The following is a 19,629-nucleotide window of genomic DNA, read 5'->3' as shown; positions in this document are numbered from 1 at the left end:
TAGAAAAAATATGTAATTTATTGATGTGACATTAGAACTTAGTATATGTTCATTGATATGCTATTAGATTGCGTGTGACTATAAATCTTTTTCCATTAGGTGGTTTTCAGATATTATAAGTGTATTCCAATTGTACATTGTTAACATATTTTCTATTATATGACAAAGGTTTAAGTTGTTAGAAAAGAAACAACTTTTTTTCTGGATTGGAGATTGGGCTAAACAATTGACAGGAATCATTACTATGCTTCTCTCATGATGTTATTTTCAGTGAAGGAGAACTTTTTGTTTGTTTGTTTCCCTTGAACAGCTGGGCTCTTCTGCATTTGACAATGGTTAAGCTAGTACTTCACAACGTCAAGAATTTCTTTCCCATTGCTGGATTGGAATTCTCTGGTAGGTAATTAATGTTCTTAAATATATTAGCATCAAGTTTCTCTTCATAGAAATCTACATAAAAGAGCATTTGGTACTAAAAATTGGAGATTTGATGAGATCTTGTGTACTTTAGGCTCCAGTCTATGGTTTTAATTCATAGCAAGAACCACTGTTTACCCAGAGGGTTGAAAGAAAAAGCAGGAAATCAGACTGGAGAAGCTAGACATTTTCTTGCTCAATTTAGAGAGCTGGCCTTCTGTTTTGTTAAAAGCACTAAGAATTCAAATAGTATTAGATCAACATTTTCAGGTTTATTTGTATTTTCAGAGGTTTTGGCTCCAAAAATTTCAGAGTTTTTAAATATGTGGATGATGATCAACATTTTTATGAAAACAAGTTGGCATTTCTGTCCTCTTTTAGAATTGCCTGTAACATCACCATTAGGTATTGCTGTCATTAAAAACTTGGAGAACTGGGAACAGATATTGCAAGAGAAAATGGATCAGTTTGAAGGTCCACCACCTAACTATATCAACACTTACCCAACTGACCTTTCAGTAGGAGCCGGACCAGCTATTCTTCGAAATAAAGCAATGCTAGAACCTGATAATACTCCATTCAAGTAAGGATGCTTATAATGCCCATGAAAATGTAGCCTGGTTTAACTTTTCTGGAAGGTAGTTTGGCAAAATATGCTTATATTATTATATTATATAATTATATATATATATATATATATATATATATATATATATATATATATAGTAAAAACATTCATAACTTTGAACCTACAGTTCTATTTCTAGCAATATATGTGAAGGAAAACATTAGAATAATCTGGATAGAAAACATTTTTCCCAGGATGACCAATAATTGAATAGATGTATTACTTTTGTAATCAGGAAAAAGCATTTATTATATTTTTGCCATTTTAAGAATTCATACAGAAATATTTTGGGATAATAATCTACATATACAAACAAGGTGCTACTTACATTTTGGCAATAATTTAATGGTAGATATATTAAGGTTTTTTATTGATGTTTTGGTCTTCTACCTGCCCTCCTGTCTGTCCTTTGGATAAGCAGCATACTTTTTGTGAGGCACCTGTCCTGTGATTAAGAGTATCACTGATAAACTTGAAAAAACAGGCTTTTTAGCTTTGGGGGGGGGGGGTTGTTAAAAATGAACTCTGTGACTTTATATTCATTGATGATGTTATGTAACCAACAGAACCAACCTACAATATAATTTAAAAAGAGAATAATAGCTTCTTTTGACTCTCAGCTCAACCTATTCATTCAGAGAACCATGTAATTAGAGAATTAATTGCCAGATAAAGGAGTATTTTTAGAAGAACTAAAAATTAAAAGAAAAAAAATTATAAAACTTTGCTGAACTTAATGATGTATCTTCTTTGCAATAGATAATGGAGGTTTTTTTTTTTTTTTAAAGTTTCTGCAGATATGAAGCACATTTTCTACAGAATTAAATAAGATGTATTCCTTTTTTTTAATAGGTCCCGGGATTCTTCTGCACTTCCAGTAAAAAGACTCTGGCATTTCCTTGTGAAACAAGAAGTCCTTCAAGAGACATTTATTAGATATATCTTCACTAAGAAAAGAAAGCAGAGTGAGGTATTTTGGAAAAAAAAATGTTTTGTAATTTTTGTTTAGTTTTAACTTTTTTAATGATTTACTTTTTGGTTGCAGCCTAATTATCTTTCATACATTATGGGTAATAGTTTACCTGACTACAGTGAATTTCTTCTATAAGATAAAATCTTAGACTTTTCATTTTATAACAATGAGACAACATAGGTCCCTTGGTAAATCACGTATAACCAAGTGAAAGTTGGTACTTCTTTGCAAGGCTTTCCATTGGGCTTTTACAAATAATAAATATTGTGATGGATTATTTGGGTGATTTAATATATAAATGAGTGTACTCTCTGCTATGATTCTTTGAATATCATTTAACAGGAAATCTAACATAGCCCTTTAAAAGTATTTTGTTTATTTAGCATTTAGAAATGAACAGGATAAACTTTGGAAACAAATTCAGGATAATTTTTGTGAAAGAGTATAAACTACAGAAATATGAATATGTGATGAAGGAAGTTTGCTTTTACAAAGTGATGCAGAAGTTCGGCACTGCACAGTGATTTTTAAGCTGATTGTGAATTAGTAATTTAATGTCATACAGCATTCAAGAAGAATCAGGAATTTGGGAGACTGGTACTTTAGAACTTAAAAATATCTCTTATAAAAGAGGAGGACACAGATCTCTTACACGAGCATATCAGTCCTTGTGGCTACTTCATGAGACAATGGGCAGCGTAGAGAGTGTACAGAGTAGAGTGTCAGATTAGATTAACGATTTGGCAAACAAAATCTATGAGAACAGAACAATGGATTATATTTCACTTAGAAAATTGAAAACTGAGAGGGACAGTTAATATGGCTCTGTTTTCCAAGGTTAGATAGAGAACCACATCTCCATTTGTTAGGGTTTGTTAGGGAAATCACAGATTTCATTCTCTTTCATTTACTTGACTGTTGACAGTATTTCCTGTAGTGATGCTTTATCCAAATTTCATAAACTAAGAAATAGATTTAACATAAAAGATACCTGCTCAATTAGGACTCTGTTATTCACAGAAAGCCAGTATATTAAAGGATCAGTTTTTTGAGTGTTTAGTTCTTCTAATTATTAAATGTAATGATTCCTTGAAAATGGAATATGTTTAATTATTCAGAAGGTTTGTAGCATGGTTTGGTTGGATTGTCAGAGCCTCAAGAGTTGTGGGAAATGAGGTGTCTAGGTTGCTTGAACCCTTAGTCTTGTCTTCAGGATCTGTTCTCTTAGGTTTCCTTCTTCTGTAACTAAGCCTCTCCTTCCTTCTGCCCCTTAGTCTCTCCTTTATATCCCTCAGTCTCTGTGTGGTTGGTATCAGCAGCCCCATATACTGTGTGTTCTCTTCAGATTTTCTACAAGCAGAGGGTCTCTATGAACAGTGAGGTGAAATTTCTTAAAATGCTCTGTAAGCATTGGTTGGCTCCAAGGATGGGAAGTACATGGTAGGAGTTTGGTTGGGAGGAAGAATTTTTATCATGTACCCTTTTGTACCTTTTGGATTTCAAATTATTGTGTGGAATTACTATCTTGTTCAGTGCTGTCCGATAGAACTTTCTGTGATAATGGAAATCTATATCTTTTGTATACAATACAATAGTTATTAGGCACATACAGTTACTGAACACTTGAAATGTACCTAGTATGGGTGCCTGGGTGGCTCAGTTGGTTAGGCATCCAACTCTTGATTTTGGCTCAGGTCATGATCTCACAGTTTGTGCGTTCAAGCCCTGTGTTGGGGTCTACACTGACAGCATAGAGCCTTCTTGGGATTCTCTCTCTCTCTCTCTCTCTCTCTCCCTCCCTCCCTCCCTCTCCCTCTCTCCCTCTCTCCCTCTCTGTCTTGCTCTCCTCTCCGTGCATGCACTCTCTCTCTCTCAAAATAGGTAAATACACTTAAAAAAAAAGTAGCTAGTGTGACTTAATTTTGTTTAAATGGTCACATATGGTTAATGGCCACTGTTTTGAATAGCACAGATCTACTGAAAATTTGTTTTCAGTAAGGAAAAAATTGAAAAAAAGTGTTAAAGCTGTTAAGACAAATAAAAACTGGTCACTAAGCTCAGAAATATGGAACATTTGTCAAACTTATCCATTCAGTAAGAGTGGATTATCTTTTTAAATTATTAAGTAGGATTGTAGTACTCATAAATTTGGTAAATTCAGTGAATTGATTAATTAGTCAAATTGAAAAACATCCTAAAAATTCTAAAATGTTGGCTCATTTTAAAAAATTACTTAGAAAATTCTCCTGAGAAATGCTGAAATTTTAGGTATATTCAGAAGATATTTTTACTCATTGAATATGTTAAAGAAGAATATTCCACAAGACAGTTTTTGTGAAATCAGTAAATGTTGCAAAGTCCACTATTTATGATTAAAGGCAAACAGGTTGTTCAGCAGTTTGGCTTTTGTTGAGTGGGCCTTGCACATAGTTACCTTTCTGTCATTGTTCCTCTGTAGCATCCCTAGGCAGTCGCTGAAGGTGTGCACAGAGAATTTGGCCCTTTTGGTTGAAAGTAAAGCAATCACTTAAAGAGATATTAGGAGGGGTGTATTGCTATGATCAAACCTTCAGAGGTTTCCACAGAAGAGCAGAACTATTATTCTGACTGTAGCCATCCTTGATGACCCTGTCATCAACCAGGAGTAAGCTCTTTGTGTGATTTCTTTCCTGTGCGCCATTTTATCAAACATCTGTTTACTTGTAAGGAGAAAATATCGTTTATAGTGAACAGCTGATGTGAATTTCAGTCCCTGACTACCCCTTCATGGATATATTTCTTATGAGTAAGAGTGAAATAATTATCAGTACTTTGAATCTGTGTTCAGAAATAGTGTTAATTTGTATTTGAAATAAACCTCTGTAGGCTAGGAATCTGTGCAGTGCATTTTCTCATACAAGCAGGTTTTATTTTTTAGACACCGCAGTTTAAATTAGAGCTTTAAGTTACATAACTGGCATACAAATAACTAATTTTTATTTTGAGCCAGCTTTTGTGTATGTAATAGGCACATTAATTTTGCCTGTTTTGCTTTGTATTGTGTTCATCTGATGACATCACATTTTACTTAGTTTTTCTTTCTTGATTTTGTGCTTTTAAAAGGGAAGTTTACAAATTACCATCTTTAAGTTATGGAGTGACCATTTCAGTTTGAAATTTTCATTCTCTTTATAATTTCATTTCATGCATGTGTTTTGTGTTTGTGACGGTGTGGTGTTACTTAGTCTGTAGAAGAACGTGTGGAACAGGTCAGACAAAACTGCGTAGCAGAGGATTGCCACAGCAAGGTAGTGTTCCGCGCTCTTGTATTTTTAGCTCATTCTTAAATTTCGAGGAGCTAACCTTCATCTCTAATACTAACCCGTTGGCTAGCCAGCTAATCGAAATACGCGTTGCTCCCATACATCTCAGTGGTGTAGGTTAGGAAACACTCCACCATGTCTGACTTGCTCTTCCTAAGCATTGGTTCTTCTCTTTCCTTCTTCCTGTTCCATCTTCACTTCTGTCCCCTTTTCCAGCCTGTTCTTAAACACGTGGTTATCTTATCTTTCCTCCTTGATCCTGCATCTTCTTTCCTTCTGTCACCTTTGACCCTAAGCCAGTGCACCTTCCTCTCATCATTCTCCTTCATCCCTTTCTAACTGTTCTTCCCAACTTTTCCTTCTTCCTGTCTTATTACTCTCTTTTAAAATGTTTAATTTCTTACGTGACTTGTTTGTCTTACTGTCTTTTTCTTCCACCCTGTGCCTCTTACTGCATACAAATTTTTACTGCAGTGTCCGCACACTTTTGGAAGAGATGCACCCGGCACGTTGCTGTTACAAATACTAATAAAAACTTACTGGTTATCTTTCATGACAGTTAGTATCCTGTCATCATAATGGAAATCTTTATAGTCAGGATGATTACAGGGCATCAGAATTTAAGCTAATTCCAAAGTTAATTCTCAACATACTAAAATTACTGGTACCTTTTTTCTTGCTTCTGCTGCTGCTACACTTTCTTCTTATCCTTCTTTTAATTCTGTGGAATGTGTGTGTGTCTCGCATGGAGCTACACAACAACTAACTGCCGGTAACGTTTTGCAGGTTGAAGCTGATCTGGGCTATCCAGGTGGAAAGGCGAAAATCATTCATAAGGAATCAGATATGATCATGGCATTTTCCATTAATAAGGTAAAAGCTTTAGTCATTGTAAAGATTGTGCCATTATTTTAGTGAAGTCACTTAAATTATTGACTCTGCCTTTGCTTTACAGGCAAACTGTAACGAAATTGTCTTGGCTTCAACACATGATGTACAAGAACTTGATGTTACTTCTCTGCTGGCCTGTCAGTCGTATATATGGATTGGAGAAGAATATGACAGAGAATCCAAAAGGTTAGTCTGCCTTGTGGAGTCCATTTTAAACATAGTATTCTTAAAAAGAACCCATTAAATGGTTATGCAGATTTGAATTATCTTGAAAAGTATATATATCTCTTTATTTGGGTAGGAAACCAATATAATTGGTTTAGGTGCCAATGAAAGGCTCTTCTTAAATCAGTGAACAAATTACTCATACTTCTGCCATTCCACACGGAACTATTCATAGTGTTTGACTCAGAATAATCCCCAACACCAAAGCCTAATGCCAGTAACTACAACATTGACATTTAACCCTAACAAAGAAATGTCAGGAATTACACAGTATTCAGCGAATTCAGTTGGTTTGGATAATTAAAACAAAAAGCAGAATATACCAATATGTTAATAAGACTGATTGATAGGTCACATTTAGTGGTAAATTTCATCATTCCTTCTTGATTATCATCTTACAGGCATACCTTTTTTACAGATGAAGATGTAGACAAGTTCATTTTTCAGTAACACTGTGGATACTGCACCAAGAGTGTTTTGCAACACTTTCCTATTTTGGGGTTTCTCCTCCACATTCGCCCTCCCTCTTGCTTTTCTCCACACTCTTGGACATTTTATATGTTTGGGAATGGTGCCATCATCACCTCTCTCCTTGTTCTGTAGGGTTCTGTTTTCTTAGGATATAATATTACTAGGTCTCAGTATCATACTGTCAGAGTTGATGTAACCATGTAATATGATATAGTCCATCATAAAAATTACTGTAACATTTTTATATGATTATTACCAGTACTTGAAGAAGCCTTTAAACTCAGATTTCTTTAAAATGTATGAGTTTGATACATGGGATATCTATATTTGAAGAGACCTTATAATCTTTTTCTATACATGATAAAAGTAATATTTGTGTTAAATTCTTCAGAGAAAACATTTGTTCCATCTTGTGTGCAGTAAAATATTTTGTCTCAAGGGGAAAAGTTAACGGATACTAAATTTGCCTCTGATTAGAAACTATATCTAAGTTTTCCTTATGGATATTTATTCATTTTTTAAAAAGTAAAGACTGTCCTGTGGATACATAAGAAGCTGTGCAATTGGAATGTGTGTTAAGAGAACACTTCGTAGTAACACACGCATGTTGTTCACAGTTCAGATGATATTGATTACCGTGGTTCCACTACAACTCTTTACCAGCCCAGTGCCACGTCCTATTCAGCAAGTCAGGTGCACCCACCTTCCTCTCTGCCGTGGCTGGGCAGTGGGCAGACGAGCACGGGAGCTAGTGTGGTATGTTACTTACGATTCAGTGTGGTTTCTGGGTGTGGACTCACTCCAGAATAAGTGGAAGTCACTCTGACTCAGGAACGATCCTCAAGATGAGGGCGATGACTAGTTAGCACCCCATAACTAATAATGTTAGTTAGCTAACATACTGTGACTTTCTGTCAGGAGCATGCTTTTCCTCACAACAACCCTAGGTGGTAGGTGACAGTATTATCTCCCATTGTATAGATGGGCAAACTGAGAGGTGCAAAGTGGTAAAGCATAGACAAAGAGGAGTTGTGTCTACTCTATTTGAAAAATGCATCTATAACATTGTTGTTAGTCACTGTGGTTGAAGGGATCCCATTCGCATGTTCTATTCTGACGAGTCTGGAGAGACTCCTGATTGTCCTCAGGGAGAGCACTTGGAGGAGAGCTCCCTTTATTCTAGATGAAGCCGCTTGGTACCCACATGGTCCCTACGGGCCAGGGCTGTGCCAGTACGTGACTGCTGCTGCAGCCTTCAGACAGGTATCATGTGTTCAGTGGTTCAGAACACCCACAACAGGGTATATGTTAGTAATATTCCAGTTGTAAGAGAATAAAGGCTATGAGAATTAGAGTTGGCCTTCCCCTCTCTTCTGCAGTGCACTAAATGAATTTGGTTTTTTATCTTCTTTTAAAGCTTATGAAAAGGAATCTCCATAACGTTAAGAGAATGACGTCCCACCCAGTCCATCAGTACTGTAAGTATTTTATTTATGATCCAAAGGATTATAAATGGCCTCTGTCATTTTGAAGTTCATTTATAGAATGGAAAATATTGGAACTCTTTAGCTTTTTCATTTTTTATCTTCTGCTTTTTCTTTTGTGTTTTAGATCTTACAGGTGCTCAGGATGGCAGTGTACGAATGTTTGAATGGACACGACCTCAGCAACTTGTCTGTTTCCGCCAAGCTGGCAATGCAAGAGTTACCAGATTATATTTTAATTCACAAGGCAACAAGGTTGGTTTGGGGGTGGGGTGGGGGTTACTGCACACTTCATCTGAAAAAGGTATTTATGAGGAGATGTTTAGTAAAACTACATCTAAAAACCAATTCAGTGATGCTGGGTTTAAGCTAGGCAGATGGTTTATTGGTGTCTGTTTATATGCCCCCTTGGCTCCCAGTAAAGCACAGATCTTCAGGTTGTTTTATGGATCAATCATCTACCTAAAGATATTAAATACTCTGTGAAGGTAAAGAACTCTATTTCTGTTGAGTGTGTTGGTGGTACGTAATAAAAGCACCTGAAATCTTCCAGTTTCTTACTAAAGGAAAACAAAAAAATAGGTATGGAAGAGCACTTAAAAGGTTTCAGGGTATTTTTAGTGCTTAGCTTTCCTGGGACCTACACTATAGAAATAGGTGCAGGCAGAATGTTAAGTGAGATTTCAGTGACTCTCAATCAATGATTTTGCCTTCGATATGGTTATAAGAAGCTGTGTTTAATATTTGTGCCATTCTTACAGTGTGGTGTTGCAGATGGAGAGGGTTTTCTGAGTATCTGGCAAGTAAACCAAACTGCATCAAATCCTAAACCTTACATGGTAAGTATCACTCAGTATTCCCAGAGCACGTCCAGAAGCTGCTTATTTATCAAGTGTCTGTTTAAGACACTAAATCTCATTGGAGATTCACTCATTGGATCTGTTGAAAAAGGGACACCTCTGCCCAGCAGCACAGCACCCATTATTTGCCCTAGTTTTAGACCTAAATGACTAAAAAGCAAAAAAGCTTCCTTTTCAGAACTTGAAGGATGACCACTGTATTTGAAAATGTTGAGAGGCTTCCCTCTAAGTGTTTCTACTTTTTTGAAAACTCTTAACTTCTTGATAGATTTTTAAAAAAAAATTTTAAGTGTTTATTTTTGAGAGAGAGAGAGAGAGCGAGCACAAGTGGAAAAGGGGCAGAGAGAGGGAGACGCAGAATCCGAAGCAGGATCCAGGCTCTGGGCTGTCAGCACAGAGCCCAGCGCAGAGCTCGAACCCATGAACTGTGAGATCATGACCTGAGCCAAAGTTGGACACCCCACCGACTGAGCCACCCAGGCACACCCTTTCTTGATATATTTTTAATATAGTACCTAAAGTGAATCACTACCCAATTCTGACAGGTTTCATGTATTCTAGTTTGCTCCAGAATTTTTCTTACTACATTATAAATTAACCAATCCCAATGGGCCACTTCACTCATTAATCCAAATCATATTAAAACATTTGATGATGTAGATAAGCCTATCTTCACTTGGTGGGGGCTCAGTTGGGGTAGGAAGGCTGGAGGGTAATGCTATCCTGCACAGAACTTCTTCTGCACAACTTCATATATGTTAATTTTCTTTTCTAGACTATATATGTGTGTTCTTAATTATGTATATGAGACAAGATATTTCTCTTAAATTAGTGCCCTGTAGACTGTCATAAAGTTTTTACAGAAACGAAAGTGTTCCTGAATCTGTCCTCTTACCTTCACTCACATCTATATCATGATCATTCCAAACAGAAGAATGTTTTTTAAAATACCTGGACACCCTCCTGAGTCTTCACCTCCAGGTTTCTATTCATTCACCTGATCCAACAAGAAAAGTCATGCCTTGGCTCAGTAAATGGTTTCCCACATACTGGAACATCCTTAAGAGCGGTTTTGGGCAGCCTTAAGGCTATAGATTATTTGCAGGACATTTGACCTTGTTTTTATTACTGCTAAAATCTTCACAGGGAAGGGAAGATGAGGGCAGGGAGCACAGAGATGGTAAGGAAGATGGATGCTTGCATTTAAGTTATGAAGTTAATTTGACTTGAGTTCCTCACAGTGTAGTGTAAGACTAGATGGGCAGGTGGGAGTGTCCCTCTTTGGGCTATTGTTGTTTATTATGATTTATATTATTATGTAAAGTTTATTAAATGTATTTGAGATCATTAGCAAAAATTGTTAAATGGCTTGGTTAAGTTCATCCTATTACTTTGTTAGATAATCTATAAAAACAGGGGCGCCTGGGTGGCGCAGTCGGTTAAGCGTCCGACTTCAGCCAGGTCACGATCTCGCGGTCCGTGAGTTCGAGCCCCGCGTCGGGCTCTGGGCTGATGGCTCAGAGCCTGGAGCCTGTTTCCGATTCTGTGTCTCCCTCTCTCTCTGCCCCTCCCCCGTTCATGCTCTGTCTCTCTGTCCCAAAAAATAAATAAACGTTAAAAAAAAAAAAAAAAAAAAAAAAAAAAAAAAAAAAAAAAAACAACCTTTACTTGCATATTATTACCAACTCTTCCAGTTTTAAAGTATCACTGGATATTAGTTAAGAATACGCCAATAATAGCTAATCTGCTTATCACTTTATTCTAGATTTTTAAAACCTGTTCTTTGCGCATGCATATACTGCTAGCAAAACTCTGTGTTTGTGCTGTACCAGATTTTACTGGATTTTTAGGTAACATCATTTGCACTTTATTTTTCATAGAATTGGCAGTGCCACAGTAAAGCCACAAGCGACTTTGCATTTATTACCTCTTCAAGTCTAGTTGCCACATCTGGACAGTCCAATGATAACAGGTAGGTTGACAGAAGCATAAATAATCACATTTTTAAGCAGAAAGGTATTCTTGCTACCAAGTATGGATTTTTTTAACTTAGGAGTTTTTTGCACCTCTGGATAAAAAACTTGGTTACATAATTCTTAGTAGTTTTCCTTACCAAAAAGAGAAAAACAATGTAGGTTATCAACAAGTATATGTAATTATGTTAAAGTTTTTTTTTTTTTTTTGCGCTATTGTCAGCTTCTTGAGACACTGTAGCCACCATACTCTGTACTTTTTTTGACCTGACATCATGTTCATTGGTGATACTTCCATGAGTAAACACCTCATTTCCCTGTGGTGGTTACCCCTGGGGGTACAGAAGCATCCCCTCTCCTCAGGAAATCATGTCTCCATTTCCCTGGAGTGGTAATGGAAAAGAGATGGGCTTGAGGGATGAGATGGCAGAGACGGGTGGGGCCTTGTGAGACACAACTGTGTGGTTTGAACAGGATAAACTCTTACAAGAGCTACATCCCCAGCTTTTATCCTGATCCTACTTGAGAATCATTGCTTTATAAATCCGAGTGAAAAAAAAGATAGTGAGATGCAATACGTAAAAATATTTGACTTGAAGACAATAACAAAAAACACCTCAAAAATTGTTTTCTCTCTATAAGAAATGTATGCCTCTGGGACACATTGGTATCACCTGGAAACAGCCTCATTCATGGTAAGTGAGTTAAGATCTATGATTTTTAATACCCTATGAAGGAATGCTTTCCTGGTTTTATTCTAGCCAGTGAGCGTTTATTCAAGGATGTAAATGAGTGGCTATGTTGCTGAGGTAAAGATCCAACTAGCATAGAATAGCGTTCGTTTTTTTTACATTTCAAAATATGAAGATTGGTTCTGCTAACGAGGCTTTTTAAGAATTAGTTGCAAAGTATTTGAGCTCAATAGAAAGGAGATATGCTAAAGAATTACCTAACAATAAAGTAAGAACAAGAAATATAAACAGTGCTATTTAAATATACCTTTGGGGTGCCTGGGTGGTTCAGTCAATTAAGCATCCAACTCTTGAGTTCAGCTCAGGTCATGACCTCAGGGTCATAAGATGGAGCCCTGCATTGGGCTTCATGCTGAGTGTGGAGCCTGCTTGGGACTCTGTCTCTCCCTCTTTCTCTCTGCCCTTTCCTCACTCTCTTTCAAGATAAATAAGCATTTAAAAAGTTTTTTTAATACTATTTCTTTTAAGGCAGTTTTTCCAATTGGAAAAGATACCCTTTTCTTTCTGTTGAAAGAAGGCTCCATGCTCCAATACATTTGGGTTAAACAAAGCTAGATGGGTTCTTTTACAGAAAGATTTCTCAGTCTTGTATTATACATACTGATACACATTCTGAAAATATAGTTATTTCTCAGTTTTGATGGCATTTTTTTTCTGTGAATAATTAATAGCTCTTAAAGATTTGCCCCATATTGGTAGAAGGCTTTAGTTACAGTAAAATGCAGAGAATGCTGGGAAAGGTAACTCTTTCCCTATAGCTGGTCATTTTCACACTGCTGTAGTTGAGTTTGTTACTTACCACACAAGCTGTATGGGCAGGAATTAGGATAGTGTAAATACTCATTGTGGTGGGGATTAACGTGGTGGCTGAGTGTGTCATTGGGAAGCTTGGTCTCCTCTGCACTTTGGCTGCTATAGGCTTCTTACAAGGCAGCATAACTTAGTGTGGGCTTAAGGTTTAAGCTTCCTGCAGGTGTTTTCATATTGAGATTATGGGTAAGGATGTTTTTTCTGTCAGTGCTTGGAATCTTTTTTTTAATATTTGGATCATGATTACACAAATTGAAATTAAAAATTGATTATTTCTGTATTATTTAAATGTGCATTCAAACATTACCAGAATTGCAAGATTATTTGGGAAAGACTCAGTATTTTTCTTCTTCAGGTTTCACATGCCATGATCACGGTGCCACCGTACTTCAGTATGCGCCAAAACAGCAGCTCCTCATCTCCGGTGGTCGGAAAGGCTATGTCTGCATTTTTGACATCAGGCAAAGACAGCTACTTCACACATTCCAGGCGCATGACTCCGCTATTAAGGCTCTGGCCCTGGCTCCCTGTGAGGAGTATTTCACTACAGGCTCAGCAGAAGGGAACATAAAGGTGAGTCAGTATAAAAAGCTGGAACATGCTAAGTGTTATCTGTATCTGCTGTGAAGACTGGGGAAAAAATGACCCCACTGCACTCTTTGAAATGTGGGCGTAAAGTAAGGCTTTGTGAGATAGTGAAGGCCTCTTGACACCCTTCCTCCCTTAGTACTATGTGGTTCTTTCTAGCTTAAGAAGCTTTAAAGAACTCTGTTTTGAATTAAGAGTTGTTAGTACATAGCATTTTTTGTAACATTATTTTGGCTCCTCAGGACCTCCTGTCTCCCCTCTTCTGCCTCCTAGTACCTTACTCTGTTGTGTATAGTTGAGGTGAGGTTTCTGAAAAGGGAGATGGTAAGGTTCTACTTATAATGCCCCAGGGCTTCCCTTGACATTAGCAATGTATCTAATTCGCTTAAATATTTAATTGAATTAGAGATGGAGGTATATGTGGTTAATATGAAACTATAAGAGGATGTGAAGAAGAGACAGTGAAATGTAACAATAGTAAATGAATCACGTGAATGGCATCAATCAGGTAAGCCTTTAGGAAGGTGGGGTGGGGGGTGGGTACTGGGAAGTTGGGCCAGTTCAGGGCAACAGAAATGAAGGGCATGTTTCTGCTTTTGGTCTCTTTCTGTTTTTTAAAGACTTACACTTTGTGTTTTCACTTTCTTCTCAACTAGGTTTGGAGATTGACAGGCCATGGCCTGATTCATTCATTCAAAAATGAGCATGCGAAACAGTCCATATTCAGAAACCTTGGGGCTGGGGTCATGCAGATTGACATCATCCCTGGCAACCGGATCTTCTCCTGTGGGGCAGATGGCACGCTCAAAACAAGGGTTTTGCCCAATGCTTTTAACATCCCTAACAGAATTCTTGACATTCTATAGACTTAAAGATTGGGGCTTTATTTTTATAAACACTTCAGTTAAAAAATACTCTAGTAATTAATAGGCATTTCTGCTTTCCAAGCAGCTGTTAACACCTTGAAAACAATACAGAGAATCTCTGTAGAATTGGGAACTGATCAAGCTGAGTGTTGCCCATACAGGTTGGTAGAATGACTGTGCATGTACCTTGTCATCATGCTGACATACTTAAAAACAAAAAACCTAGTGTTGTACGAAGGGTAGCTATTCTTTACAGCATTTAGCAAACCTGATTCAGAAAACATCTGAGGTTACAAGTTAGCATATTAGTAATTTACAACAACAGGAAGGCCCTTCATACCAAATTGAGGAAGGAAATGTTGCTGATTCAGGTTTTCCTTTCTTGTCTTCCCACTGATGGAAGCATGCCTGCAGCTCCTGCGTTGAATGAAGGATAGTCACAAGGTGTTAGAAAGTCTAGATCACCAGAAACACTTTCTGAGCTGTGGAGCAGTGTGCAGTGACTAGTTCTCTGCTGGGAGAGGTCATTTCCATTCTTTACTGCTGATTATTTTTCCTGTTAGTGTTTATACTGAGCTAGTACTGTAACTTGCAAATGAGTGCAAATTTAAATGCAATGTTTTCCTCACAATTTGCACACTCACATTTTTTGGACTGCTTGTTTTTCTATTTAAATATTTGCCTTCATGTTAGGAATGTAATACTTGTGACCATGACATATTTGTAGTTGACCTAACATACCAGTTTAGTACTTTTTCTTTCAGGGTTAAAACCCCACAACATTTAAGGCTATGTTGAAACTACACCAATAGAGCATTTCATATCATAATTTGAATGAATGTTAGGCTTTTTGTGGCCAGTTAATAGTTGATGAGATTGGTGATATTATTTATTACCACAGCCTATTGTATAAACTATGCAGAGTTAAATATTATTTGCTTATAAATTATTAGCCAGTGTCCTATTTTGATGTACCTCCTTGGTTATGACCAAAAAATGTTCTTGAGATACTGAAACCAATGTCTGTGTGTTTAAATGTTTACCAGCAAATTGTCTCATCATGTTAATGAGAATGTTAAATGCCTGTGTGGTAAATAGTAAAATTTAATGGCATAAAAGCACCTTTCTCTGAAGGCGATGTGATGTTCAGGCCGTGAAATACATATGTAAAAGAAAAATAAATGTTATTTGTTAGAGTTTTACCTTAGTTTGGTCTGGAATTCTTTAATATTTTTAACTACTTGAGATCATTTTAAATTTGATCAAATATTTCAATAGAGTTTGTAAGCTACTAGGCAGTTCATTTATGCACAGATATTTACTGAGTACTTTCTAGATCAGAAGCCATTCTAGGAAATGGGACACACCCATGAGCCAGACGGCACTCAGCAATGGCATTTAGTGGGGTAAGAACTAACTTCACTGTACCTTCTCTCGTTTATTGAATTACATGCGGAGTTTGGTGAGGACACTGGTGAAGGAGCCAAGTCAGGAGCAGTGCTGTGTGGAGAAGGTGGACGTCTGAGTACACAGGAACGCAAATTGGGCAGAAACCGCACATCTATACATACGCTTCCCACAATTTAGTACCCAGTAACCTGAGCATGTTGCATCCCCTCCATTTTTGTCTGTTCTAACATAGGACCAGCTGATTCAGTCAGTCTGAACTGAGATTCAGACTTCTCAGTGGCTGCCACTATTTGCTGGAAAGACTAACCTTTCTCTACTGAATTGTCAAAGGTTAGTTGACTGCATTTTGTAGACCCACTTCTGGACTCTGTCCTACTGATCTATTTGTCTCTTCTTTTGCCAGTACCATACTGTCTTGATTAACTTTATAGTAAATCTTGAAGCATTTTCTGCACCTATTGATTCATTTTTCTTCTTTAGCTTATTGATAGGGTAGATTACATTAATTGATTTTTGAATATTGAACCGGTTTTACAAAACTGGAGTTAATCTCAATCATGGTTTCTAATTCTTGATATGCGTTTCTGTATCCAGAAACGCATATAAAGAGAGTGAAGATAAACAAATGGAAAGCTAGTCTGTGCTCATGGATTGGAAAGACAAATATTATTAAAATGCTCATACTGCTCAAAGCAATCTACAGATTCAGTGCAATTCTTATCAAAATACCAATAGTATTTTTCAAAGAACTAGAAGAAATAATTATAAAATTTGTTTGGAACCACACACACACACATACACACACGCACACCCAAATAGCTAAAGAAGTCTTGAAAAAGAAGAGCAAAGCTGGAGGTATCATAATTCCAGATTTCAAGATATACCAGAGAGCTATAGCAAACCAGTGTGGTACTGACACAAAAAAAGATGCATATACTGTTGGAACAGAATAGAGAGCACAGAAATAAATCCATGAGTATTTGGTTAAGTAACCTATGACAAAGGCGATAACAATATGCAACACAAAGATAGTCTCTTCAACAAATGTGTTGGGAAAACTTGACAGCCACTGCAAAATAATGAAACTGGATCACTTTCTTACACTATACATAAAAATAAGCTTGAAAGGGATTAAAGATGTAAATGTGAGACCTGAATACTCTAGAAGAGAGCATAGGAAGTAGTTTCTCTGACATTGGACATAGTAACATTTTTCTAGATCGTTCTCCAGAGGTGGGGGAAACAAAAGCAAAAATAAACTACTGGGACCTCATCAAAATAAAAAGCTGCTGTACAGCAAAGGAAATGATCAACAAAAAAAGGGAACCTACTGAATGAGAAGATATTTGCAAATTACATATCTAATAAAGGGTTTGTATCCAAATATACGAAGACCTCCTACAACACCCAAAAAACAAATAATTAAAAAATGGGCAGAGACAAGAACAGACATTTCTCCAGATATCTACATGGCCAACAGACACATGAAAAGATGCTCAACATCACTAATTGTCAAGGAAATACAAATCAAAAGTGCGATATCACCTCACACCTATCAGAATGGATAAAATTGAAAACACAAGAAACAACAAATGTTGACAAGGATTTGGAAAAAAAGGAACTCTTATACACCATTGGTAGGAATGCAAACTGGTACAGCTTCTGTGGAAAACACAATGGATGTTCCTCGAAAATTAAAAACAGAATGACCATAAGACCCAGTAATTCCACTCCTGGGTATTTACCCAAAGAATACAAAAATGCCAATTCAAAAGGGTATATGTACCTCTATGTTATTGTAGCATTATTTATAATAACCAAATTACAGAAAGCAACACAGGTGTCCATCAAGAGCTGAATGGGCAAAGAAGATTGGTACACACACACACACACACACACACAGGAATATTAGTCACAAAAAAAAATGAAATCTTTCCATTTCCAATAACATGGATGAATCTAGAGGGTATTATGCTAAGTGAAATAAGTCACAGAAAGACAGTAAATACCCTAAGATTTTATTCGTATGTGGAATTTAACAAAACAAATGATCCAAAAAAAGGAGGACAAGATCCTCCCCCACCTAGGTTCTTAAATATATAGAGTTGGTGGTTACCAGAGGGGAGGTGGGGGAGAGGATAGGTGAAATAGATGAAGGGGATTAAAAGTACACTTATCTTGATGAGCACTGAGTAATGTATACAATTTTAAATCACTATATTATATACCTGAAATATAACACTATGTTCATTATAATGGAATTAAAATTGTTAAAGAAAAAATTCAGCCAAATCAACTGCACAGAGGGAAGCTTTTCCAAAACCTTTTTCAGGAATAAAGTACTCGGTCACTTGGTGTTAATCTAGAGGCATTATGACTAAAGATGGTTGATAATAAAAAATTACAGTATGTTGTTAAAAAAAAATTTACTGAGAGTACATTAAAGACTTGAAAGTGAGACCAGAAACTATAAAACTCATAGATGAAAACACAGGGTTAAGGTTCTAGTCACTGGTTATGGCAATGGGTTTTGGTTGTGACACCAAAAGCAAGGGCAGAAAAGGCAAAACTAAACAAGTGGGACTCCATCAAATTGAAAAGCTTCTGTAAAGCTAAGGACATTATCAACAAAATGAAAAGGCCAGGTATACAAGGGGAGAAACTATTTGTAAAGCATGTATCTGATGAGGTGAATATCCACAATATATAAAGATAGCAATAAAAGTGTGATTAAATATGGGCAGAGGATCTCAACAGACATTTGCCAAAGAAGTCATATGGAGGGCCAAGAGTTAAATGCTCAATATCACTCCTCATCAGCAAAATGCAAATCAAAACCACAATGACATCTCACAACTGCTACCTGGCTATCATCAAGAAGCCAAGACATTAGTGTTGGTGAGGATGTAGAGAAGGGTGAGCCCTTGGATGCCCTGGGTGGCAATGTAAATTGACACAGCCACTATGGAAGACAGAATGGAGATTCCTGAAAACATTAAAAATAGAACTACCATGTGATCCTGCAACTCTGTTTCTGAGTATCCAAAGAAAATAAAAACACTAACTTGAGAAGACACATGCACCCCCATGCTTACTGCAGCATACTTACAATAGGCAAGGTATGGAAACAACAGAAGTGTCCACAGGTGGATGAATGGATAGAGAAAATGGGGTATATATGTACACAATGGGATCATGTGTACATAAACAAGAAGGCTTATTTGCAACAACACAGATGGACCTTGGGAATATTGTGCCCAGTGGAATGAATCAGACTGATCTCACTTACTGGTGGAATCTTAACAAGAGAAAAAAAAAAAAAAAAAAACAACCAAGAAACAAACTCAAAAACCAAACTGAGTTCATAGATCTAGAGAAAAATTTGGTGGTTTCCAGAGGCAGGGAAAAGTGGGAGGTAGATGAGTGGGTGACTAAGGTTAAAAAGCACCAACTCCCAGCTTTAGGAAAAACAAAAAGTCCAGGGATGTAATGTACATACAGCACAGTAATTACCATTACTAATACTGTACTGTGTATTTGAAAGTTAAGAGAATACATCTTAAAAGTTCTCATCACAAGAAAACACGTTAGTAACAATTTGTGGCAATATATATTAACTAGACTTAGTGTGGTGGTCATTTCACAATATATACAAATACTGAACCATTATGTTGGGCACCTGAAGCTAGTTTAATGTTAGCTCTTCATTATACCTCAATTAAGGGGCACCTGGGTGGCTCAGTCGGTTAAGTGTCCAACTTCTTCTCAGGTCATGGTCTCATGGTTCATGGGTTTGAGCGCCGCGTTGGGTTCTGTGCTGACAGCTCAGAGCCTGGAGCCTGCTTCACATTCTGTGTCTCTTTCTCTCTCTGCCTCTCCCCTGCCCATGCTCTCTCTTTCTCAAAAATAAATAAACATTAAAAAAATCAAAATAGTATGGTATTGGCATAAAAATGGACACAAAGGAACAGAATAGGGA

At 36.9% G+C, this 19,629-nt stretch overlaps 1 protein-coding gene across 5 annotated transcripts in view; it reads left to right on the top strand.

Moving 5' to 3' along the window:
* The window catches only part of DMXL2 (Dmx like 2), a 153,457-nt gene extending 138,015 nt beyond the window's left edge, over nucleotides 1-15,442 (top strand). For 3 of the 5 annotated variants that reach the window (XM_086710686.1, XM_086710685.1, XM_086710687.1), the window contains 14 exons: nucleotides 311-396; nucleotides 799-1,000; nucleotides 1,898-2,015; nucleotides 5,243-5,305; nucleotides 6,107-6,193; nucleotides 6,276-6,397; nucleotides 7,525-7,663; nucleotides 8,325-8,385; nucleotides 8,519-8,646; nucleotides 9,153-9,230; nucleotides 11,132-11,223; nucleotides 11,867-11,919; nucleotides 13,142-13,359; nucleotides 14,031-15,442. In XM_086710686.1, the coding sequence (XP_086566812.1) occupies nucleotides 311-396; nucleotides 799-1,000; nucleotides 1,898-2,015; nucleotides 5,243-5,305; nucleotides 6,107-6,193; nucleotides 6,276-6,397; nucleotides 7,525-7,663; nucleotides 8,325-8,385; nucleotides 8,519-8,646; nucleotides 9,153-9,230; nucleotides 11,132-11,223; nucleotides 11,867-11,919; nucleotides 13,142-13,359; nucleotides 14,031-14,240 (1,657 nt within the window). In that variant the 3' untranslated portion in view covers nucleotides 14,241-15,442. The remainder of the gene's footprint in view (nucleotides 1-310; nucleotides 397-798; nucleotides 1,001-1,897; nucleotides 2,016-5,242; nucleotides 5,306-6,106; nucleotides 6,194-6,275; nucleotides 6,398-7,524; nucleotides 7,664-8,324; nucleotides 8,386-8,518; nucleotides 8,647-9,152; nucleotides 9,231-11,131; nucleotides 11,224-11,866; nucleotides 11,920-13,141; nucleotides 13,360-14,030) is intronic. The other 2 variants (XM_025919826.2, XM_025919824.2) reach the window with 1 other exon arrangement.
* The last annotated feature ends 4,187 nt before the right edge of the window (nucleotides 15,443-19,629 follow it).

This window comes from Puma concolor, chromosome B3, assembly GCF_028749965.1.
Source record: "Puma concolor isolate L17-30 chromosome B3, mPumCon1.1.hap2, whole genome shotgun sequence".
NCBI lineage: Eukaryota > Metazoa > Chordata > Mammalia > Carnivora > Felidae > Puma > Puma concolor.
This window is presented reverse-complemented; position numbering and strand designations above follow the sequence as displayed.